A 26637-nucleotide genomic window follows, 5' to 3' on the forward strand; every position below is an offset into this window, starting at 1 on the left:
AATAACGTATGTTTGTATATATATTTTATGTTCTGGAATGGTTATGGAGTTTACTCGCATGGTATTTCACAACAGATTCGTTTAGCATCAATTAGTTTAAGTAGAGTTCTTTCTCTAGTTGAAATTAATTAATAATAAGGTTTTCGGCAACGTTTTTTTCTATTGCTTTCAATCTCTAAGAGATGGCGTTGTCAACGTCAAAATATGTACCTTCCGCTGTACCGTGCGGGCGCCGGGCAGGACTGAGGACAGCAGGACACTGCTTTGCCGGGTAGATTGAACGGAGAACTGTGTAGATACTAGATAGCGTAAGGAAGATGTGAAGCAGAGAGTAGTTTAACGCTGCTGTGTCCGTACAAATAACATGCCCAAACAGATTTAATAGTCACAGAGAGAGACAACGAAAGGCATTCACTATTTCTCTGAGATGCTTCATCGTCAAATATTATGTACAACATTGTCTCAATCACAAGTTGATGCAGTCACCGGTGTGTTGGTACTAAAATTAGATATGCTTCTATGAATGTAGTGAAACTTCATTTGTTGTATTAAACTGAAATCTCCAACTACATCGATGTTGCAGTGCTTCGCCTGTGTGTCCAAGGGTTTAGTTTTCGTGTGAAACGTCGACAATAGCTAAACATGTATGACTTGTACAAGATTTTGAATAGGGGGATATTTGCAGTTAATAAAATAAAATATTTCACTTCAGCAGAAGTTGTTGAACAGCTAAAGGAGACCATACGTAGGGGTACGTAACCTAATCTTGTATTTTGTGTACGCTTCTAGTTCGCATAAGTCAACAATTGCATTTCTCTGTAGGACCCTCTTTACTTGTGTGACAGTACAACGAATTGTTGCACTAAACGACAGTCAGTTCTTTAAATTTCCATCGTTCATATTCACGATGTCCATTTCGAAGTAGATAGTGTCATTTGCAGATAAGGTTAAGGTCGTGTATGCCGAGTAGATAGTGTCATTTGCAGATGAGGTTAAGGTCGTGTATGCCGTATGTATGCCTGACTAATTGGATTACACGTCTGTAGATACAGTATGTAAGCCTAACTACTCATTGGAGCATCCGAAAATTTGTGGTAAAAACATCCAGTCCAACAATATTGAAAGAAACAAACAAACAAAAACTTATTATAGACTGGAGAAAATTATGAATCTGAATAAACACTCAATACAGTGTTGCTTATGTAGATAGCTTATGCCTATCAAAAGATAACAGAAATGAAAAATAATGTAGATCTGAGCAAGAGGCAAACACAAATAGAACTGTCAGGTGTAGAGCTTACAGACTTGAATGTTTATATAACAGCAGCTTGCATCCTTTACAAAAATCTAGCATTGCTAACTGAAAAATCAAGTAGAATAAAATGTTAGTGTTTTAATATGTGGCAATCTTAACATAAATTTTCTGTCAGACATTTAAGCTTCGAATATTTTATGCACAGCTACAGCCTTGACTGATGGCTGAATCTCCAACTAGAGTAACAAACTATAGTATTAGCTGTCTGGACTAAGTAGCCAATAACATCAGTTGCACAGTATTCTCTTTACATTTAGGATTCTCAGAACATAATGCATTAATAATTCAGGTTAAGTTTCCACTGACAAGCCTCAACCTAAAAAGTTGTATGGAGGAGAAAGTTCAATAAAAATAATATGCACAGTTTCCTCTCTCATATGCAAAAAGAAAACATTTTCTACTACCTGTCACTTACCGTTACAAACAAAAAATATAAACAGGGACACACAACCCTCAAACCGTATCACCTCAGGAATAAGATCAACTCAGAGGAAAAGAGAACATCCCTCTATTAGCAAAACGGAACAATGTGATAGTGAAGAATTTAAGAAATACTTTATTTCATATAAAAAGATATGTAGAAATGCAGTTAGTGCAGCCAAAAAGCTATGAAATGGTAACCACATCAAACAATCGATTCACAAAAACAGTTGAAAACCTGCACCTCAGAAATAATCATCTCCTAAAATCAGAACCAAATTTATGCCCCGACTGACTATTCGTAATGCCAGCATGAGAAACTGGGATAGAAAAAGTAATTCATAGCAAAATAAAGAAAAAAAGTTCATTTGCTGGCCAAGAACAAATCCTGTACTTTCTCCTGCATAATTGGTGTAACATTATCAATGAACCATTGGTTTACATAGTAAACTCCTCATTCCTGAATGGTATATTTCTTAGTAAGCTCAAAATTGCAAAAATCATACCTGTTCATAAAAAGGGAAGGAAAGAAGATCATATCAACTACTGACCTACTGCAGTGCTCTCAGTGTTTGATGAAGTATTTGAATATATGATGGCCATCTGACTTAATTTGCTTCTAAGCAAAACAAAAATCTTGTCACCTGCTCAGTTTGGTTAGTTGGTTGGTTTAAAAAAAGGGGGGGGGGGGGGACCAGACTGCTTGGTCATCAGTCCCCAAAGAAAACTACTGCTGATGTAAAACATGAACTGTTAGGTCTTACTCTGGAGCTCATCAACAGAAGACTGCCGGCCATAGATATATTTCTAGACGTCACGAAGGCTTTCGACATGGTTAATCATAGCATACTGCTGCAAAAGATGTGTTCTTATGGAATAAGAGGAACCACCTATTATTGGTTTACAAACTACAGCAGTACGTTGAATTAAATAAAATCAACCACTCAGGATCAGCTAGTGCAGCACATTCTTCCACACACCATAAAGCAAGGTGTTCCCCAGGCATAGTCTTGGGCCCCTTTGTGTTTTTAATTTACGTAAATGATATTCCACATAGCCTATCAGACACAAAAACTCTTCTGTTCGCCGATGAAACCAATGTTCTAATATCTGCTACAGAATAAATTCCCCGGTCTGCTGTACATGGAACCACATGTCAATTAAACCCATGGGTTAACAAAAGCAGGCTGCATCTTAAGTAAACGAGACGGTCGGACTGCCCAAAATAGACATCCACTGGTGCCAACTGTATCAGTGGGCAATGACAGCATTGAATTTGGCAGTGAAACTAAATTCTTGGGGATTTCCGTAACTGACACTCTTACCTGGAAAAAACACATTAGGTTTAACTAGCAAGGAACTCAGTGAAGTATGTTTTATGATCAGATCAATAAGGAATGTTTTAAAAATGAGTACACTGGTATCAGTGTATTATACTCTTTCCCATTTGATACTTAACTGTGGAATTATTTTTTGGGGTCAAAATTCGAATCAGTTAAGTTATTAAACTTGAAAGCGGTCAGAACAATTTTTTTTCAAACAGCAAAGAGAAACAAGTAAACTGTCTTTTAAGAAGCTGAATATATTTCCCCTTCCATTCCGCTACATATTAAAAAAAAAATTACAAGAAATGAAGGAAGATTGGGTTTAACATCCTGCCGACATTGAGGTCATTAGAGACGGAGCACAAGCTTGGATTGTGTCAAGGATGGGGAAAGAAACTGGCTGTGCCCTTTCAAAGGAACCATCCTGGTATTTGCCTGGATGGCTGGAAGCGGGTCTGAACCATCGTCATCCTGAATGAGAGTCCAGTGTACTGACCACTGTGCCACCTCGGTCGGTAGAAACATTACATTTCACTATGAAAAACATTAACAAACTTCACAGATATATGGATTGCCACCATCCTGACATGAGACCAAAAGCCTCTTTAACAATAACTCCCCACTAATGAAACCTTTACAATAATGGTGTTAAATATATGAGAATAAAATTATATAATCACTTTCCAGCAGAAAAAAATTTAGGAGGTAAGTAAATTTAAAATGAATGTATAATCTCTCTTAATAAAACACTGTTTTTACACCATCCAGTAATATTTGGAATCTGACCTGTCCTTAAATAAAACAAACACATTTACCACCCAAGCTATTGTCATGCACATGTGCTATCAGCTATGAATTAAAAATGTTAGTAGTTGAGTATTTTAAGTCATCTTTCCCATTTGTGCAGCACATAAGAAAATAAAATGATAAACTGTATGAAGTTGTAGCTATTAGAACCTGTGTGATATAGATAAAAATAACACTATCAATATTATAATGTTCCTATCTGCTGTTTGTACACGGTCTTTAGTAAAATTTTGTGAAAATGCTGTATGATATTCATGTTGTGATCTGTATTTTTGTATTGTCTTGTATCATTTAATAATATGTATTTTGTATTGACTTATCCTGTATCAATTGTACAAGCTATGTACTGATTTGATCCACTATTAAGCCAGCATAGTAAAACAGTTTGTGACAACTTGATTTTTGCACACAATTACCTTCATAATTTGGATGATTAATGAGACACTAAATCATTTACAATGTGGAAGACCATATTGTACCTCAAGCCCATTGTAACTCCCATCACATCTGCACCTGCTATGTGAGAACAGGTTATGGACTCTCTGGAACATTCTGTGTTGTCTTGCACACCAAGTCTAGCAGCAGCCACACTAAGGAATTACCATCCCATGCCGCTGTTAATACCACAGCACAGCAGTATGGCTGCCAAGTTCTGTAATCATTGTCTAGGGTGTGCTATCGCATCTGCTCATGTGAGGTCCTCATTTAAGAGAATGGACACACTATTGTGTTCATCAGAGACATTGTGACAACTTTTGGAAAACTGTGTGTGTTAATAATGCATCAACTGATTTTCGAGTAGGTCTTAACATAGCTGAACATAAATTTTTATTCATGCTACAATCTGCACTTTAGAAGCTTTGTTACATACTTCACTTGTGATATGGTGGAAGAAAGAATCAAGAGCTGCAGTTTTAGCAGTTGTAACTATGTTAACAGTTATTAAGTGTCTTCTGTTGCGTAAGAGAGGCACATCCTGCATATGCACTACCTTTTTGCAATGCAAGTCCATGTCTTTTGGGAATGTAATAAACTAACTTTCTAGATAACTTCTAAATGAACACTTTATTTGTTAATGATGGTGACTATAAAATGCATTTTTTTTTTCAGGTGTTCATGAAAGATATTTGCCAGACCCATTCAAAGTAGGTCATGGTGGTACTTTGGATGATACAGCAACCGGAGTTCTAGGTAACACTTTCTTGAAGGTGGCACAGTCTGCCTGGAAAGTCCTGCATATCTTTCAATCAGTTTATTTTCTTTGAATTGACTAACTAAAATATGTAACAACTTCAATTCCTTCTCCTTCTTTGTTTCCCATCTTTCCAGTACTCAGTCATTTTCGCACCAATTTATCTTTTTCTTTATTCTGACCGCTCCAATTTCTTATTTCGCCTTCCTTGAAAGGCTTGTAATTTTTTTATATATATTTTCGCACCAATTTATCTTTTTCTTTATTCTGACCGCTCCAATTTCTTATTTCGCCTTCCTTGAAAGGCTTGTAATTTATATATATATATATATATATATATATATATATATATATATATATGCATGCTTGTGTCTGTATGTGTGGATGGATATGTGCGTGTGTGCTAGTGTATACCTGTCCTTTATTCCCCCTAAGGTAAGTCTTTCTGCTCCCGGGATTGGAATGACTCCCTACCCTCTCCCTTAAGACCCACATCCTTTCGTCTTTCCCTCTCCTTCCCTCTTTCCTGATGAGGCAACAGTTTGTTGCGAAAGCTTGAATTTTGTGTGTATGTTTGTGTTTGTTTGTGTATCTATCGACCTGCCAGCACTTTTGTTCGGTAAGTCACCTCATCTTTGTTTTTATATATAATTTTTCCCACGTGGAATGTTTCTTTCCATTATATATATATATATATATATATATATATATATATATATATATATATATATATATATATAAAAAGAAAGATGATGAAACTTACCAAACAAAAGCGCTGGCAGGTCGATAGACACACAAACAAACACAAACATACACACAAAATTCTAGCTTTCGCAACCAATGGTTGCCTCGTCAGGAAAGAGGGAAGGAGAAGGAAAGACAAAAGGATATGGGTTTTAAGGGAGAGGGTAAGGAGTCATTCCAATCCCGGGAGCGGAAAGACTTACCTTAGGGGGAAAAAAGGACAGGTATACACTCGCACACACACACATATCCATCCACACATACACAGACACAAGCAGACATTTGTAAAGGCAAAGAGTTTGGGCATTTTTTGGGCAGAGATGTCAGTCGGGGCGGATGTACAGAGGCAAAGATGAAGTTGAAAGACAGGTGAGGTATGAGCGGCGGCAAATTGAAATTAGAAATTAGCGGAGATTGAGACCTGGCGGATAGCGAGAAGAAAGGATATGCTGAAGGGCAAGTTCCCATCTCCGGAGTTCTGACAGGTTGGTGTTAGTGGGAAGTATCCAGATAACCCGGACGGTGTAACACTGTGCCAAGATGTGCTGGCCGTGCACCAAGGCATGTTTAGCCACAGGGTGATCCTCATTACCAACAAACACTGTCTGCCTGTGTCCATTCATGCGAATGGACAGTTTGTTGCTGGTCATTCCCACATAGAACGCTTCACAGTGTAGGCAGGTCAGTTGGTAAATCACGTGGGTGCTTTCACACGTGGCTCTGCCTTTGATCGTGTACACCTTCCGGGTTACAGGACTGGAATAGGTGGTGGTGGGAGGGTGCATGGGACAGGTTTTACACCGGGGGCGGTTACAGGGGTAGGAGCCAGAGGGTAGGGAAGGTGGTTTGGGGATTTCATAGGGATGAACTAAGAGGTTGCGAAGGTTAGGTGGACGGCGGAAAGACACTCTTGGTGGAGTGGGGAGGATTTCATGAAGGATGGATCTCATTTCAGGGCAGGATTTGAGGAAGTCGTATCCCTGTTGGAGAGCCACATTCAGAATCTGATCCAGTCCCGGAAAGTATCCTGTCACAAGTGGGGCACTTTTGGGGTTCTTCTGTGGAAGGTTCCGGGTTTGAGGAGATGAGGATGTGGCTCTGGTTATTTGCTTCTGTACCAGGTCGGGAGGGTAGTTACGGGATGCAAAAGCTGTTTTCAGGTTGTTGGTGTAATGGTTCAAGGATTCCGGACTGGAGCAGATTCGTTTGCCACGAAGACCTAGGCTGTAGGGAAGGGACCGTTTGATGTGGAATGGGTGGCAGCTGTCATAATGGAGGTACTGTTGCTTGTTGGTGGGTTTAATGTGGACGGACGTGTGAAGCTGGCCATTGGACAGGTGGAGGTCAACGTCAAGGAAAGTGGCATGGGATTTGGAGTAGGACCAGGTGAATCTGATGGAACCAAAGGAGTTGAGGTTGGAGAGGAAATTCTGGAGTTCTTCTTCACTGTGAGTCCAGATCACGAAAATGTCATCAATAAATCTGTACCAAACTTCGGGTTGGCAGGCCTGGGTAACCAGGAAGGCTTCCTCTAAGCGACCCATGAATAGGTTGGCATACGAGGGGGCCATCCTGGTACCCATGGCTGTTCCCTTTAATTGTTGGTATGTCTGGCCTTCAAAAGTGAAGAAGTTGTGGGTCAGGATGAAGCTGGCTAAGGTAATGAGGAAAGAGGTTTTAGGTAGGGCGGCAGGTGATCGGCGTGAAAGGAAGTGCTCCATCGCAGCGAGGCCCTGGACATGCGGAATATTTGTGTATAAGGAAGTGGCATCAATGGTTACAAGGATGGTTTCCGGGGGTAACAGACTGGGTAGGGATTCCAGGCGTTTGAGAAAGTGGTTGGTGTCTTTGATGAAGGATGGGAGACTGCATGTAATGGGTTGAAGGTGTTGATCTACGTAGGCAGAGATGCGTTCGGTGGGGGCTTGGTAACCAGCTACAATGGGACGGCCGGGATGATTGGGTTTGTGAATTTTGGGAAGAAGGTAGAAGGTAGGGGTGCGGGGTGTTGGTGGGGTCAGGAGGTTGATGGAGTCGGGTGAAAGGTTTTGTAGGGGGCCTAAGGTTCTGAGGATTCCTTGAAGCTCCGCCTGGACATCAGGAATGGGATTGCCTTGGCAAACTTTGTAAGTAGTGTTGTCTGAAAGCTGACGCAGTCCCTCAGCCACATACTCCCGACGATCAAGTACCACAGTTGTGGAACCCTTGTCCGCCGGAAGAATGACGATGGATCGCTCAGCCTTCAGATCACGGATAGCCTGGGCTTCAGCAGTGGTGATGTTGGGAGTAGGATTAAGGTTTTTTAAAAAGGATTGAGAGGCAAGGCTGGAAGTCAGAAATTCCTGGAAGGTTAGGAGAGGGTGATTTTGAGGAAGAGGAGGTGGGTCCCGCTGTGACGGAGGACGGAACTGTTCCAGGCATGGTTCAATTTGGATAGTGTCTTGGGGAGTTGGATCCTTAGGAGTAGGATTAGGATCATTTTTCTTCGTGGCAAAGTGATATTTCCAGCAGAGAGTACGGGTGTAGGACAGTAAATCTTTGACGAGGGCTGTTTGGTTAAATCTGGGAGTGGGGCTGAAGGTGAGGCCTTTGGATAGGACAGAGGTTTCGGATTGGGAGAGAGGTTTGGAGGAAAGGTTAACTACTGAATTGGGGTGTTGTGGTTCCAGATTGCGTTGATTGGAATTTTGAGGTTTTGGAGGGAGTGGAGCTGGAAGTGGGAGATTGAGTAGATGGGAGAGACTGGGTTTGTGTGCAATGAGAGGAGGTTGAGGTTTGCTGGAAAGGTTGTGAAGGGTGAGTGAGTTGCCTTTCCGGAGGTGGGAAACCAGGAGATTGGATAGTTTTTTAAGGTGGAGGGTGGCATGCTGCTCTAATTTGCGGTTGGCCTGTAGGAGGATGCTCTGAACAACAGGTGTGGATGTGGGAGAGGAAAGATTGAGGATTTTTATAAAGGATAGGAGTTGATGGGCGTGTTGATTGGCTGAGTGGATGTGTAGGTGAAGGATTAGGTGGGTGAGGGCAATGGATTGTTTGGTTTGGAACTGGTATAGGGACTGATGGAAAGAAGGGTTGCAGCCAGAGATGGGAACTTTAAGTGTGAGGCCTTTGGGGGTGATGCCAAATGTCAGACAAGCCTGAGAAAATAAAATATGGGAGTGTAATCTGGCTAGGGCGAAGGCATGTTTGCGGAGGGAATGTAAATAAAACTTAATGAGGTCGTTGTGAAGGTGTTGTGAGGGTGACATGGTACTAGAAGGTGGAAAGTGGAACACGAGGCTGAAATGAAAATGAGAATAAATATGAAAAAATATATGGGGAGAGATAAAGGTAAAATTAGAAAGCATATGGAGATCTGGTGTGAAAAAAGGCGAAAAAGGGTTGGTTAGGGCTGGGCTATGTTGATCCTGTGGTGAACTTGTGTAGGTAGATAATGATGTGCATAAAGGTTAGGTGGTTGTGTTGCCGCCAAAACACGTTAAAGGGTGGAGAAATTCGGGAAAATTTCGAAAAAACTACGTGAGGATGTATTAAAAGGAGTGGTTTGGTGGTGGCAGATTATGGAAATTAAGCTAACAATTGTTTGATGAAGAAATAATGACGTTAAAACCTGTGGGAAGCGGCTAAAAATGATCGGTGATGTGAGAAAAACGGAAATGGAAATAAAGCAAAAGCTATTAAAACTGCCGAAAGGGTTGTTTAATAGCTGAAAGGAACTGTTTGTGGACTGGAAACGGTGGATTTTATAGCAGCAAAGCGGAAAAAAAATTTTTTTTTGTTATGGTTTGGAAGTGATTTACGTATTATTACGTATTATTGAGTGTATATCGACGGGATAAAATTGTATACTGGATTACGGTAAAAAAGGAGAAGGTGAATAGAAAGTGATGGCAAAAACAGAAGGAGGAAATAAGACGACAGAAAAGACTTCGAAATGTAACAGTGACAATAACAATAACGATAACAATAACAAACGTGATTGTTGGCTTCAAATTAATGATATGAATATAATAGAGGGAAACATTCCATGTGGGAAAAATATATCTAAAAAGAAAGATGATGAAACTTACCAAACAAAAGCGCTGGCAGGTCGATAGACACACAAACAAACACAAACATACACACAAAATTCTAGCTTTCGCAACCAATGGTTGCCTCGTCAGGAAAGAGGGAAGGAGAAGGAAAGACAAAAGGATATGGGTTTTAAGGGAGAGGGTAAGGAGTCATTCCAATCCCGGGAGCGGAAAGACTTACCTTAGGGGGAAAAAAGGACAGGTATACACTCGCACACACACACATATCCATCCACACATACACAGACACAAGCAGACATTTGTAAAGGCAAAGAGTTTGGGCATTTTTTGGGCAGAGATGTCATTCGGGGCGGATGTACAGAGGCAAAGATGAAGTTGAAAGACAGGTGAGGTATGAGCGGCGGCAAATTGAAATTAGAAATTAGCGGAGATTGAGGCCTGGCGGATAGCGAGAAGAAAGGATATGCTGAAGGGCAAGTTCCCATCTCCGGAGTTCTGACAGGTTGGTGTTAGTGGGAAGTATCCAGATAACCCGGACGGTGTAACACTGTGCCAAGATGTGCTGGCCGTGCACCAAGGCATGTTTAGCCACAGGGTGATCCTCATTACCAACAAACACTGTCTGCCTGTGTCCATTCATGCGAATGGACAGTTTGTTGCTGGTCATTCCCACATAGAACGCTTCACAGTGTAGGCAGGTCAGTTGGTAAATCACATGGGTGCTTTCACACGTGGCTCTGCCTTTGATCGTGTACACCTTCCGGGTTACAGGACTGGAATAGGTGGTGGTGGGAGGGCGCATGGGACAGGTTTTACACCGGGGGCGGTTACAGGGGTAGGAGCCAGAGGGTAGGGAAGGTGGTTTGGGGATTTCATAGGGATGAACTAAGAGGTTGCGAAGGTTAGGTGGACGGCGGAAAGACACTCTTGGTGGAGTGGGGAGGATTTCATGAAGGATGGATCTCATTTCAGGGCAGGATTTGAGGAAGTCGTATCCCTGTTGGAGAGCCACATTCAGAATCTGATCCAGTCCCGGAAAGTATCCTGTCACAAGTGGGGCACTTTTGGGGTTCTTCTGTGGAAGGTTCCGGGTTTGAGGAGATGAGGATGTGGCTCTGGTTATTTGCTTCTGTACCAGGTCGGGAGGGTAGTTACGGGATGCAAAAGCTGTTTTCAGGTTGTTGGTGTAATGGTTCAAGGATTCCGGACTGGAGCAGATTCGTTTGCCACGAAGACCTAGGCTGTAGGGAAGGGACCGTTTGATGTGGAATGGATGGCAGCTGTCATAATGGAGGTACTGTTGCTTGTTGCTGGGTTTAATGTGGACGGACGTGTGAAGCTGGCCATTGGACAGGTGGAGGTCAACGTCAAGGAAAGTGGCATGGGATTTGGAGTAGGACCAGGTGAATCTGATGGAACCAAAGGAGTTGAGGTTGGAGAGGAATTTCTGGAGTTCTTCTTCACTGTGAGTCCAGATCACGAAAATGTCATCAATAAATCTGTACCAAACTTCGGGTTGGCAGGCCTGGGTAACCAGGAAGGCTTCCTCTAAGCGACCCATGAATAGGTTGGCATACGAGGGGGCCATCCTGGTACCCATGGCTGTTCCCTTTAATTGTTGGTATGTCTGGCCTTCAAAAGTGAAGAAGTTGTGGGTCAGGATGAAGCTGGCTAAGGTAATGAGGAAACCATTGGTTGCGAAAGCTAGAATTTTGTGTGTATGTTTGTGTTTGTTTGTGTGTCTATCGACCTGCCAGCGCTTTTTTTTTATATATATATATATATATATATATGTATATATATCGTGGGAAAAATATATCTAAAAAGAAAGCTTGAATTTTGTGTGTATGTTTGTGTGTGTTTGTGTGTCTATCGACCTGCCAGCGCTTTTGTTCGGTAAGTCACCTCATCTCATATATATATATATATATATATATATATATATATATATATATATATATATATATATATATATATTACTTCTTATTCTTTGATGTTGTTTCTGTCTAGTTCTTTCTTGTTCCTGTAATCCACACTACTGTCCATTTCATTTTCCTGATGTACTGGAATGTCTGTTTTGTTAGCCTGTTCTCACTCATTTAATACAAGTATCCAAAGGAAAAATAACCTTTACTTTGCCATTACTTGTCACATTTTAGCTAAATTTTTGTAAATCTCTTCATTCCACCTTGTTTGCCAACCATCTGTGGTTTGTATTGTGTGCATTATTTTTCTAGTAAATAATACATTTTAAAAAAATTCTGGGGGTTTCATTTGTGACTCGCAAAGAAACATACCTCCTAAATTCAAGTCAATAATTTATTTTCCTATGCCAGACACAATTTTCCAGTTATAGGCAATTTTTTTTCTTCCCCCCCCCCCCCCCCCTTACTGTGTGTATTTATATAGACAAAACAAACAAGTATCACCATTCTATCCACTTACATAATGATGTTGAAACCATTCCTGCAGTGTATAAACAAAAACATATGCAGACTTATACATTATCATTTGCTGTGTGAAATTACATATTTGAAAGCAAAAAATATATATATGCAGGGTGAGTCGCGTAAGACGTAACACCCCCTCTATTGCAGGGGCGATTGCACATATCGGCATGCGGTTTTCGGCGAATCATAGCGGACTATGGGGCACATACATTGGTATGTGCACAATAATCACGACATTTATATTGACCGAGATAATCAGGCAAGTGCATGTTTTGTAAATGGGACATTGTACTTTTTTTTTTTTTACCATCATTCGAATGCTCTGGAAAAGACGCGTATAGTGATGTAACGCATGTTGCTATTGTGATCCAAACTTTGCTTAAACGAGGGTGGATGAGGATTTACCTATGTAGCGTAGGCTGTGCATGCTGCATAGAGCACGACAACTCGGCCTGCGGGTTGTGCGAGGCGTGTTTACAGTCTGCAGCCGCTTCCGACCGTCTCGACCTTCAATCGTACAATATTTCCCAGCGTCTTTTAAGTGAAGTTTGAATCCCAATAGCAACATCCATTACAGCACTATACGCGTCTTTTCCAGAACGTTCGAATGATGGTAAAAAAAGTATAGTGTTCTGTTTGAAAAGCATGTACTTGCCTCATTATCTCAGTCATTATAAACGTTGTGATTATTGTGCATTTACCAACAGAATAATGGGGGTGTTACATCTTAAGCGACTCACCATGTACATATAATTGTATTTTCTCAGAGACAGCTCATTTTATTCTCATGTGAACAATTTTGCACTCTCAAATAATGTTCCAGCACTAGTCGGTTAGCATTGCAGGCATCCATTTCCTTTCACAGTGCTTTTCCAAGAACGTTATTTCTTGATGGAACCTTTCAAAATGTTCACCAGGAACATCACTCCATCTCTCAGGAAGATAAGTCTTGGTGTCAATCTAGAAAATGCACTTTTAAAAACATGTTGCATCCAAAATCCCTACACACATTTATTGTTTCTTGAACGAGTTCTTCATAGTTGATAGCTCTTTTTCTTCCCTGAAAGTTTTGTGTTACATTTGTGAAACATGACCATGCTTTTTTCTCGTGGTCCAAAGCATTCTTCAGAATGTGAGTTTTTTTTAAGTTCTATAATTTGGGGGTCTACAAACATGCCTTCCTTTATTTTTGATGAAGAAAGACAAGGAAACGTTTTTGAAAGGTACATAAACCCTTTTTGTAGATTGATTCATGGCTTTTGCAGATTATTAGCTGTGTGAAATTACATATTTGAAATCCAAAAAAATATATACAAAATCATATTTTCTCAGAGAAAGCTCATTTTATTCTCATGTGAACAATTTTGCACTCTCAAATAATCTTCCAGCACTAGTTGGTTAGCATTGCAGGCATCCATTTCCCTTCACAATGCTTTTCCAAGAACGTTATTTCTTGATGGAATCTTTCAAAATGTTCACCAGGAACATCACTACATCTCTTCTGCCCAGTACCCTCATACATATACTGGACAAACGGGTTACGAGATTAAAATGCGGTTTCAGGAACACCTTCTCACTAAAATGGGCATTGTAAAGAATAACTCTTCTTTTGCCGAACATCTTAGAGCTAGTGAATTTGTAGTGGGGATTACTGTTCATGACTATCCCACCCACACTGAAAATACCCGCATTTCATGTAGCCTTGGTGCACACCCATTATCATGGTAACTGTTTTCAACTCATCACACATTTTCCACTTATGTTCTTCATACTTAATAAATTGCAACATATTTTCCAAAACGTCATAAGAAACGTTACCATAGTAGCGTACACAGCTGGAACAGAATGCATTGTTTTTCCATTGTGGAGGAGAACTCACTTGAGACTGAATTTGGAAGCCTCTATGAAAAGTCTCCACTTCTGTGTCTCCTATTTGAATTTCAAAGCACTCATGAGACCACAAACATCATTGCAGTATGTCATCATGTCAGTTTGTTGCTTTGTCCAAACTCCATTATTTTTGTGTCTGATGCTAATAGATTACATTCTTGCAACCTTAAACCTCAAAGGCAGTGGTGTTGAAATTTATTCTGTCTGTAATTGAATCCAGTTCCAGTTCATGCACAATGAACTACCAGTGAAAGACTTTTTTCCAACTCAGGAGTCTATAGACTCACTTCTGCCCAATGCCTTCATACATATACTGGACCTACGTGTGGTACCCAAAGAGAAAAAAATTAAATATTTGGTAGGAGTTTGAGATAGCCAAATTTCTCAAGTGATTGGTCACTAAAAACCAAATTTTCTATGACATCATGATATGAGCTTTGTCAAAATTTATGTAGATTTTTCTGTTTTCTTTGTGACTGTTGGGCCTGCTCCTCATTTTTTCAGCTTTTGTCTCCTACCACTGTAGTTTTGTGTTTGGTTTTCCCAATATTTTTTAAGCCTTTGTGTCATTTAACTTTTTCCTCCCCACTTTCCCACCCTACCTTCGTCATCTCCTATCTTTACACCTCTCACCTTCCCTGCCCCCCCCCCCCCCCCCTCCTCCATCCACCTATTCATTTAGATTGACATTTCAATCCATCTTAATACTTGGCAGTTCAATGAAATGGTTACTTTCCACATCACTACTAGTTAGTCTATTTTTAATTTTTAAGAGTATTTTATTCCGTTCCATTATTTTAATTGGCCCTGTTCAGCATTTACTTTATTGCAGTCCCTTTCTACAGTCAGTGCTGCTACTCTGTGCTTTCAATAAGTTTCATTCTCAAGTCAATCTACTGCATGGTCTAACTTGCTTCAGAATATATATTATATTGATCACTATTTGTTTACCACTGTGATTCATGGCTGTGATTTCTAACCAATCTTCATACCACATATTGCTTTGGTTTGGGGAGTTTCTTTTTGACTCCTGATACAGTGCTCATGCAGATTTAATTTCTTATTAATACTATAATTTTACACACTGAGGTTTTCTCTCGCCATTTCAGGATTTCCTATGATTATATTTGATGATCCCATTAATTGGAGCTAGATAGGTTCACGAATAAACTGCTATGTAGCAAGATTGTTGTTGTAACATTAAACAGTGACAGTGCATAAGTAAACAATGCACCTAGAGGCCACCTGACATTGGCAGAGACGGTGCAGGAAACATTGCGCAATGTGCAAACAGCCATATATAAGACAGTGCGCTGGGCCCGTGGGCACTCTAGTGGTGTTGCGACTATTGAACACTTCACTGTTAGACTATGTCTAAATATAACCCTTGATTTTGTGTGCTTGTACTTATTAGTATGTCATTCAGTGTGTCTATATTGGAAGCAAATTAAAAGTTGGCTGGTGGGAATTCTGATATTGTGTTTGTGCAATGTTACAATATGTTTTGGCAAATAGTGTGCTATTTATTCAGCATGTCTCATTTTGTGGGTCACTATGGCCAATATGTTAGTCAAAGAAATTCCTCAATCTCTTGTTGAACAGCAGCAAGCTCTCACCAACCACTAGCAGGCTTTCTCCCTGGCACTAAACAATTAGGCAGCTCCATTGACGTGCCAGAGTTCACCGCCGTCGATGCAACCCCTACTGTTTTTCCTATATGATGACAATGGGAAATATTGGGAAGCATACAAAAAATGTGTTCATTTCCAGGCTTTTGGTGTCGCCGAACCCAGCGTTTGTAAGGCTTTTTCTTTCTGCCTTGGATTTCTCCTCGTGTTTATCCCCTTTTGTGTGAGCTAGCTCCCTTGCAGGAACCTGCCAGTCTCTCTTTTGTTGAAATGTGTCAGTTGTTCTCTAATTATCATTGCAAATGTACTTCTGTTGTTGCTGCTTGCATTGCCCATTGTCAAAAGTGGCCATAACAGTCTTACAGAGCTTACGCAATGGAACTTCACAGGCTTAGCCATTGTTGCCAGTTTGTTACTGAAGCTCAGTGGGACTCATATGCTGATTCAGTGGTTCGTGGTGCTATAATATGCTTGGACTCTGATAGCGAAGTTCGTGAATGCACTTTACAATGTGAAAACCTAGCTCTCACGGAGATTTTGAACACTGACAGCATTGGCCAGTCTTTTAAAGTATCTAGGGAAGCAGGAAATCAGATTGAAGCTTGGTGTGAAGTAGCTGCTGTTGCTTCTCAGCCACTTGTCGGTTAGCTCATAGAGGAAAGATGACACCGCAGCCATGCAATTGTTGTCTCCATGTTGCATGGAGCAGCGCTGTGCTAAACAGCGACAGCAGTCAGTGTCACGACAGTAGCCAAGTCATCCTCCCCCACCGTGCCCTTATTGCTTTATTCAACATGGACGGATCGCATCCCCAAAACATTGGGTGATGTGCAACCATTGTAAAAAAAAAAAAAAGGGACATATTGCATCTGTGTGCACTCTCAATCTCATTCATCAGGCATAATCATGGATGTGAACATTGTTTCTCAAGTGATGGTAGCTCCAAACAAACTTTATATCGAAGTACGTGTTATGGACAAGATGTTAAAAATGTAATTATACATGGTTGTGGCTGTGACTTTGTTAAATTCTCAAACCTATGTGGATCTTGGATCACTTGTGTTGTCCTCTGTGTCTCATTGCTTGGTGATTAACAACAAAGAATGAATACCCATATTGGGGCAGTTTTCTATTCCTGTAGCGTATAAAACAGTTGTTCAGCCTTTGGCCTCTCTAATTGTAGATGACGCCTTCAAAATTTCTTGTGCATGTGGTATCAGATCAATTTCCGGACCAACAACTGGACACGCTCTGATTGGAATTTTCCTCACTATTTTCAGACAGGTTAGAGTGTCCTACCAATTTCAAGGCTCACAGCAATGATATTGATGGCACACACTCATTTTTTCATGCCTGCTCAATAACAATTCTTAACAGGAACAAGTCAAAGCAGAACTTGATTGACTTATGCCCTTTAGTGGTGTCGTCCCTATCTCCTCTAGTTAACGGTCTAATTATTGGTAGTTGTCACAAAACCTAACAGCAACCTTTGGCTCTGTGACGATTTTAAAAAGCCTATAAATTCACAGTCCCTTATTGATACCTACCCCTTACCCCGTCAGGTTGAATTCTTAGCTCAGCTTTCTAAGGGCCAATATTTTTTCAAAACAGATTTATCTGAAGCCTACTTGCGAGTGCCTCTGGATGAGGGCTCCAAATGTATCCTCGTAGTGAATACCCGCTTCAAGGTATACCAATGCTGGCACCTGTCATTCGGTGTAGCTAGCACCCGTGCTATTTTCCAATGAATTTTGGAGCAACTCGTGGCATCTGTGCTGGGGTGCATTAACTACCTGGACCTTATTGTGGTCTCTGGTTCCTCAACAGATGAACACTTACGGAACCTTCGGGACTTGTTCATGGTGCTGCAGGCAGCCGAGTTGAAATGTAAGTTGGACAAATCGCAATTTTTTCATCCGTCTATCGTCTATAGCGTATATTGGTTTTGAAGCCTTGCAAGCTGATGTCAAGCTATTCCACCAGCATGTTGATGCCATTATGGCTTTGCCACACCCTACCAATGTCAAAGAGCTGCAAGCCTTTCTCAGAAAGGTTGTGTATTAGCATTAATATCTTCCAGATGCAGCCACTGTAACTCAGCCTCTTCATGCTCTCTTCAGGGTGTATACAACACGGGACATCCGGGAAAAAGCCGGGACTTTTTTCATCCGGGAGAAAACCGGGAAAGATCCAGGAATTTTTCGTTGTTTTAGTTTTCAGTTAAATTTTTGTAATTTTGAATGGTAAGAACCAATACTCTAACAAAGGATAGTGTATCTCGCTACTGCAGAATAATACTGCAGCTTTAAAACATGAATGAGAGAAAAAAACGAAAATAAAACTTAAATTGTAAAGGAAATGCGCCATATAAAATAACACAGTGCTCGTACAAGCGTCTGCCAATAGCAAAATGTGTCAAAGGCTTTCGGAAGACTATGCAATGCTTCATAACAACAAATCGCCTGCGATGAGCGTGACGTCACAACTACTGAGGCAGTCAATTTATTCCACACTATTGACTAGTTTCAACTGTTCGCTGCATTTCAAACACACGTTTTCATCTTTAAGCACGTGTCGCATTATGCCATAACAAAGAACCAAACATGAGATAATACAGTACTGGTACTCCAAGAAAGCGTACGTCCCAAAAACCACACTGAAAAAAACTTCATATGTGGTCGAGGCCTACATCATTGAGAATGTGGACATACAAATGTGCACTGTAAGGCGAACTATGCATTTTGGTACGGTTCACGAAATTCTGACGCTCTTGGAATATCCTCTAATGTCTTGTTTCTTTTATGACGTAATGTAAGATCTTTTAATGTTTTACACGTACGGACATACGGGCTTCCTACATCACCGTAGCTGCGCAAGCGCGGTGACGCCTCTTATCTGGCGCTCTCTGACAACTGCTGAAATGAATCTATTTCTAACAGCTCACGAGAAAATATTGCGAACTGTTGTTCAGAAATCGTTACTTTCAAAGTAAATATTCTTTTACGCAAGATGAACTTAAATCACAGTGTGTTTGGTCTCTTTTTAAAAATCAACTCTTTGATGACGAACCATTTAGAAGAATTTCGAGCCCAGAAGATGGGAGATTTATGTCGGTATTAAAAATTTTGCTGGCGTATTTGTGTGAGGCATCTTAAAGTGTAACATGCGTTAAACAGATTAACATTATAAGTGAAAGCTTAGCTTCTCTTGCACCTTATTAATCTTCGAGACAAATATTATATGCGAAAGCTTTGCTTTTCTTGTAGCTACGTATATTAATTTAAATCATTAACTTATCCTGTTGGTGGAATTCGAATTTATACTTTCGTAATATGAAAATATGCAGCGTACATGTTGCTGCACATCAAAGATCTTTCCAAAACGTGTTTTTTTCCCCCCCCCTGAGTATCGTTTTCTAAAGTGCCAGGAAACTTTACGCTGCTGTATAAAGCCATATCCTATCAAAGGATAAGTTTTACAGTTCCGTGGGAAAGTATACTGTCACCTAACATGGCAAAAGCGTATTTTCACCCGGGAGAAAATGTATTTTTAACCGGGAGATCCGGAAAAAATCCGGGAATTTTTTCTTCTTGTCCGCGTATACACCCTGTCTCTTACATAAAAGTATTCCTTTTCACTGGTTGCCAGTCTGGAACTGTGCTTTTACTCTGCTGAAGTCAAAATTACACTTGACGCCTTGTCTGGTTACCTTCCAACCAGGCTAGTATCTTGTTTGGGCCACAGACACATACTTGTGCACAAATATGTAGGCAGTTCCAAATGCCCTGTTGTGTATGCTTCCAAAACCCAGAATCAGATGCAGCAATGCTACTCTTAGGTAGAAAAAGAAGCCCTTACTGTTGTGTACACACTCAAAACATTTCATGTTTTCCTCTACTGTTCTAAATTTTGTTTGATTACAGATTGTAAACCTCTGGTTTCTCTTTTCCATTCTTTGACATCTCTTCCAAATAAAGTGACACATTGCCTGCAATACTGGGCTCTTGTTTTTTCAAACTATTACTATGAGATTCACTTCTGCCCCACAGCACAACACACTGGTGCAGATGCTCTTTCTTGGTTGCCGATTGCCCCCGATCCAGTATTTGTTGAGGATGAACTGATGTGTTTTCATTTAGATAGCGAAGCCCAAAACATTGTTGTTTGCCATTTATACACATTGCCAGTTTCCAGTTATTGGTGACTTTTGTGACTGATCCTGTCGTACATCAGGTTGTACATGTGTCCACCATGACTGGCTGGGTAAACCACTGGGCCAAGCTTTGGATCCTTTCCATAATTAGGCTCTCTGCCATCACTTCTCAGTTCTTGATGGTGTGTTACTGTTGCCTACTGAAGAGTTGGTATGCAGGTTTGTGATCCTGTCAGCGCTGCAGCAGGACATCATGCATCAGCTCCATCTGGACCATTGGGGTATTTCTCATACAAAACTGCTGGCCCACCACCACATGTTGTGGCCGGGTGTTGACAATGAGATCATACATGTTGTGTCGATCTGCGTGCAGGACGCCACCCATCAGGCGACACCATGGGTCTCGCTTTCCCCATGGGCTATACCCCCAGTGCCCCTGGGAGCACATTCATGCTGATTTTCCTTTCCATAATGCCTCTTTGCTTGTCATAGTTGACACTTTCTCAGAATTTCCTTGTGTGTGTCACCACCCATCCATATCCTTGGCAGCTATGGTCATGACCCTGTACAAAGATTTTTTCCTTGGAAGGATCACCATATAAGTTTGTGACAGACAACTGCTTACAATTTCTGTGTCAGGGTTTTGAAGATTTTTGTACCAAGACTGGCATTCAACGTGGTATGCCCCCTCCATATCATCCTCAGTCAAATTCTGAGGTGGAATGGCTGGTCCGTACTTTCAGAACTCAGATGAAAAAATACATCATCCAGTCTTCTTCTGAGAAATCCGTTGATAGGTTCTTGAGTTTCTATAGGCTCACTCCAGGTGAGTGGATACTGAATGTTGTCTATCACTGCCGAGGCTGCCACCTTTGTGTCATGTGTACCTCCGATTGTTTGGTGTCCTGACACTACAACCAGCTCCGACCACCTGTTACTGACCATGTGCCATAGACTTCAGTGTCCCTGTGGCCGCCTCCATTGTCTGTGCCAGGCCACAGGGCACAGTCCCCACCCCCTTCAGCCTCCTCAGCTGTCTTCATTCTGGGTGCTACCATCACCGGGTGGAGTAGTTAGCGCTGAGGTGCCTCAAGCTCTGTGGGCCCCGTCTCCACCACTACCACCACCACCACTACCACCACCACCACCACCACCACCACCACCACCACCTCCTTTGTCTTCTCTGCTGCATCCGTAGCCAAGCACTTGGTTGGAGGTGGACATGGATATGGTGCCTCCATCACCAGTGCTCCCTTACGGTCTCTTCTGAGGGAGTGGGCACCACATCTGTCCGTGCCTGTGCTATTTCAAACTGCATTCTCCTGTGACGGCACACCACCTGCTCAAGTAATCCAAGCAGTCGCCTCTTCCAAAAAATATGGACACCTCCACAGTGAACAGTTTTCGCCGAGGGTGTAGAAGTGTTGTAACCCTGTACAAAGAGCAATCATAATTAAACAGTGCACACCTCCACAGCCAGCCTAAAGAGGCCACCTCACATCAGCCAGCATTACACCATGTGCAGACAGCTGTATAGAAGCTGGTGCACTGGGCTCTCAAGCTCTCTAATGTTTTTGTAACCACTAAACACTTCACTGTTAGACTGTGCCTACATGTAACCCCTGATTTCGTGTCCTTGTACTCATTACTGCATCATTCAGTGTGTGTGTATTTTCCTTTATATGGAAGTGAACTAAAAGTTGGTTGCTGGGAATTCTAATTTTCTCTTTGTGCAATGTTTCAGTAATTGTTATAATTAATTACAGATAATCTGAAGATGTGCTAATCACATGAAATATCATTATTAATAAAGCACTTGTGACAGAGACAGTTTTTATTTTTGGAACTGTGAACCACTGTCACTGCCTCAGGTGAAAATCGAATGGAGTAATGTGTCTTTGACCTAATAGTTCTGCTTTTTGTTTACATAGGTCTAAATCACAAACTATGTTATTCAAACATGCTTGTGTCATGAAACACTAAGTCAAAGAGCTTGTCAACAGTTATGATGGTCTTTTTTTTTAATTTATTTTTTTCTGGAGAAAATGTCAATTCTTCATTTACACTTTCTGCATTGTCAATACTTGTTTCATTGTCTTCATTTGTTGGTCTAATTGGTACTAGAAGAGTTTGTGAGTGTGGGATTGGTCTGATTACAGAAGGCACATTGGGGTATACTTATGTCTCTTAGATTTCCAATTTGTAAAACCGTGAACATCTGTCAAACATAAGTACATGGAGCACTTTGTAGCAGTATGGGCATGAAAGAGATGATCTTCTTAATCAACCTACAGGAGATGAGACCTGGGTGTACAATTACAAACCAGAGGCTTAGGAGGTAGTCATTGTGGTGGATTCACCCACCATCTCCAATCAAGAAAAACTTATAAGGTACAGGATTCACTAGAAAAGCCCTGCTGGCTGCCTTTTTGGATGTCAAGTTTTTTTTATGTTGGAAACTTTTAGGAGGAGGAGCAAATTGTGACTTGTGCTTACTATGTTGAGATGTTGCCAAGATATTTGTATGATTAAAGTACTGGAAACTTCTCTCGTAAATGCTGCTCCTGTCATATTTCACAGTGCACACATTCATAAGGCAATGTATACTCTTGGTGGTCTGAAATTCCAGGTGTGGAAATATCCATCATAAAGTCTAGATTTGGCACCATGTTTGAATATTCGGTGGAACATTTGTTGTGCCAGAACTTTGTACAGTTGATGAGGTCAAGTGGTGAAGGGATGGATGTAAGGTGTTCCATCCCCCTGTCCCCCTTCTGCCCTCAAGTGGACTTGTGCATTTATAGACAGGTGGATCAAGTGTGTAGGAAAGCAAGCTTGCATAGTAATAAATAAATAAAGGTAACAAAAATTTCTGCTAGTTAGAATGAAACTCCCATTATTTAATTATGTGCTCTCATGAGAACTCATAAAAGTTGCTTGAGTGCTATATGGAACAGGATATGATTTCCATTTGTAGACTTTCTAATTAAAACTGCAATTCATGATGTACAAAAATATCAGGAAAATATGCAGTTCAGCGCAGTTTGTTTGATATGTTTTTCAGATTAACTTCCATTTCATTCAACATGTCTCTCTGTCCTTTGAAATCTTTCCAGCACCAGATTTTTGAACTACACGGAGGCAATTAGCCTTGCAAAATAACCTTCTGCTTCCATAATCATTCTGCCCTGAATCTTGTTAACCTACTGCGCCCACACCCTCTACACAATATTCCCTCCCTCTGCCCTGTCACAGCCTCCCAGTCCACTCCTCCACTCCACTGTTATCTACTGCACTAACTATCTGACTCCAGTGCCTGTGTGTGTGTGTGTGTGTGTGTGTGTGTGTGTGTGTGTGTGTGTGTGCGCATTTTGTGTGTGTTTTTAAATTATAATTCATATTGTTTTTCTCAATGCATTATATTATGCTTTGTAGTTGTCTGAAAATTGCAGATGCTGAAATTACCACAGTGAAATAAAAACAATAACAACGAAAATCGCATATTACGCCCTTTACAAAATACACAGAAGCTGAGGCATATTACAAGAAATTAACCTCTAATGGTATTTCGTGTTTGAGTGATGCAGAATAACTGTCGCAGATTCACTTTTGTAATGGTATAAAGTAACAATAATGTTGCTGGACAAAACTTCTGATTAACAGCTAATAGGCTAGCTCTTGATTTGAATAAATCACAGTACATCCAGTTCTTTACACACAGTTTTATTTGTGTGACATTCACTGTTCTTATTATGGTAGTACAATTAGTGAAGCAGACAACACTACACTTCTGGGACTTTGTATGAATAAAAAGAGCTTGTGAATGATACATATTCATGACAACATAAGCTGACTGAAGCTGTCTTTATGATTAAAATATTGTCCACAGTCACACCAGTAATAGACAGAAATTTGTTTTTACGTCTCATACTTTCATTCCTTGATATCATTTGGAATAATGTATTGGAGGAACTTGATTGAGGCATTCTTGTTGTCGTTATTATTAGTAAGTTTTATTTATTGTCTCATATTTAATTTTACCATTAATCTGTTTTCACTTTCAATAAGTTACACACTGAAGCACCAAAGAAACTGGTATAGGCATGCATATTCAGATACAGGCAAAATACAGGACTGTGGCCGGCAACGCCTATAGAAGACAAGTGTCTGGTGCAGTTGTTAGATTGGTTACTGCTGCTACAGTGGCAGGTTATGAAGATTTAAGTGAGTCTCAACATGGTGTTATAGTCAGCGTATGAGCGATGGGACACAGCATCTCCGAGGTAGCAATGAAGTGGAAATTTTCCAGTACGACCATTTCACCAGTATACTGTGAATATCAGGAATCCGGTAAAACATCAAATCTCCGACATTGCTGTGGCCGCAAAAAGATCCTGCAAGAACAGGACCAATGATGACTCAAGAGAATCGTTCAACATGACAGAAGTGCATCCCTACTGCAAATTGCTGCAGATTTCAATACTGGGCCATCAACAAGCATCAGTGTGCGAACCATTCAACGAAACGTCATTGATATGGGCTTTCGGAGCAAAAGTCCCCCTCGTGTACGCTTGATGACTGCATGACATGAAGCTTTACACCTCACCTGGGCCCGTCAACACCAACATTGGAATGTTGATGACTGGAAACATGTTGCCTGGTCGGACGAGTGTCATTTCAAATTGTATCAACCAGATGGACGTTTACAGGTATGGAAACAACCTCATGAATCCATAGACTCTGCATGTCTGCAGGGGACTGTTCAGGCTGGTGGAGGCTCTAAAATAGTGTGGGGTGTGTGCAGTTGGAGTGATATGGGGTCCCTGATACGTCTAGATAAGACTGTGACAAGAGACGCGTACGTAAGCATCCTGTGTGATCACCTGCATTCATTCATGTCCATTGTGCATTCCACCGGACTTGGGCAATTCCAGCATGACAATATGACACACCACATGTCCAGAATTGCTACGGAGTGGCTCCAGGAGCACTCTTTCCAGTTTAAACACTTCTGTTGGCCACCAAACTCCCCAGACATGAACATTATTGAGCACATCTGGGATGCCTTGCAACATGCTGTCCAGAAGAGATCTCCACCACCTTGTACTCTTATGGATTTATGGACAGCCCTGCAGGATTCATCATGTCAGTCCCCTCCAGCACTACTTCATACATTAGTCGGTCCATGCCACATCATGTTGTGGCACTTCTCCATGCTTGTGGGGGCCTACAAGATATTAGGCAGGTGTTCCAGTTTCTTTGGCTCTTCAGTGTACGTGTAATATAATGTATTTTACCACATTGTGTCACTGGTATAAGTCCAAGAGAGCAAAAGTAAACAAATAAAAAATAGTATATGTGGTTCTGCTCATCCTTGTATGGCAGCGAACTGTGAATGATAATCACCGCAGGTGAGGAGGAGGAGAATGAAAGCTTTTGAAATGTGCTGCTACAGAAGGATTAGATGGATGGAATGGATAACTAATGAAAAGGCACTGAATCAAATTGGGGAGAAAAGAAATTTGTGACAGAATGTGACCAAAAGAAGGTGTAAGCTGAAGCATGAATAATTACCAAATTCGGTAATTAAGGGAAGTGTGCAGGGAGTAAAAATTGTTGAAGACCAAGGATTGACAATACTGGAAGGGCTCAAGTGGCTGTAAGTATCAATAATTACGAAGAGACTTTTACAAGGCAGGCTTATATGGAGATCTGCATCATACAAGTCTGTGGACTGAACTCCACAATAACAACACATCAAGAATTCCTTTTTATAATATGTTCATTATTAATTGAGAAACAGTTGTAGATTTTAAAATACCTCTCACTAACCCAAGCAAGTGAAATCTGTTACGATTTTTGTAGTTTTTATTTTACACTTTGAATTATTAATTTTTTATTTATTTTATTTAATTTTATTTTGAGGAGATGGTATTTAGACTAGTATATACAATAGCAATAGTTTTGAGCTATCCTATTTTCATTCATTGTCTTTTTCTTACGTTCTTTTGGAACCACTTTGACATATAAGCAGATAGTTGCAACTTTTAACTTAATGACATCATTAGTATTAAAAATTTTGACACAACAAGCATTTGTTATGCTGTCCCCTAGTATTTAAAAATCGTAAATTTCAGTTGTAGGTGTTGGTGAGGGCTGTCAGCTTTTAGCACGGTTTCTACATGGAAACAAAAAATATATAGTAACAGGATGTTTGGGTTCTGAAACAACTACATATAACGAGACTGGAATTCATGTCAATTCAGCACCTTACGGTAAATGGATTTTTATATTATTGTGTATTAACTTTTCTGCACAGTATGAAGATAATCATATACCTCAATGCTATTTCCAAACAGATCACATATCAAAAGAGTCATTAGAGGAAGCTTTGATGTCATTTAGAGGAAAAATATTGCAGACACCTCCAAAATATTCTGCGCTAAAGATGGGTGGAAGAAGAATAGCTGATCTGACAAGGTAAAGCATCTTTGTGCCTTGTTATAAGGTAGTGTATTAAAGTGGCAAGGTAGTAGGCTAAAACTGTGTTGTCGTCTTCCCCCTTCACAGTTTTCTTGATAATTGCAAACATGTACATTGAATAATTGAAATAAACATGGTTGAATTAAAATATCCATAAGATGCATTACTGCTGTTCATTTGACAATAGTGTAGTGTT

At 40.6% G+C, this 26637-nt stretch overlaps 1 protein-coding gene across 5 annotated transcripts in view; it reads left to right on the top strand.

The window, feature by feature from the left end:
- Nucleotides 1-282: 282 nt before the first annotated feature.
- LOC124607203 (probable tRNA pseudouridine synthase 1) overlaps nt 283-26637 on the top strand; it is a 68628-nt gene continuing 42273 nt past the window's right edge. Inside the window, exons 1-5 of one of the 5 annotated variants that reach the window (XM_047139462.1) lie at nt 283-505; nt 584-751; nt 4978-5058; nt 26096-26233; nt 26318-26438. In XM_047139462.1, the coding sequence (XP_046995418.1) occupies nt 643-751; nt 4978-5058; nt 26096-26233; nt 26318-26438 (449 nt within the window). In that variant the 5' untranslated portion in view covers nt 283-505; nt 584-642. The other 4 variants (XM_047139461.1, XM_047139460.1, XM_047139464.1 and 1 more) reach the window with 4 other exon arrangements.

Source organism: Schistocerca americana, chromosome 3, assembly GCF_021461395.2.
Source record: "Schistocerca americana isolate TAMUIC-IGC-003095 chromosome 3, iqSchAmer2.1, whole genome shotgun sequence".
NCBI classification, from domain to species: domain Eukaryota; kingdom Metazoa; phylum Arthropoda; class Insecta; order Orthoptera; family Acrididae; genus Schistocerca; species Schistocerca americana.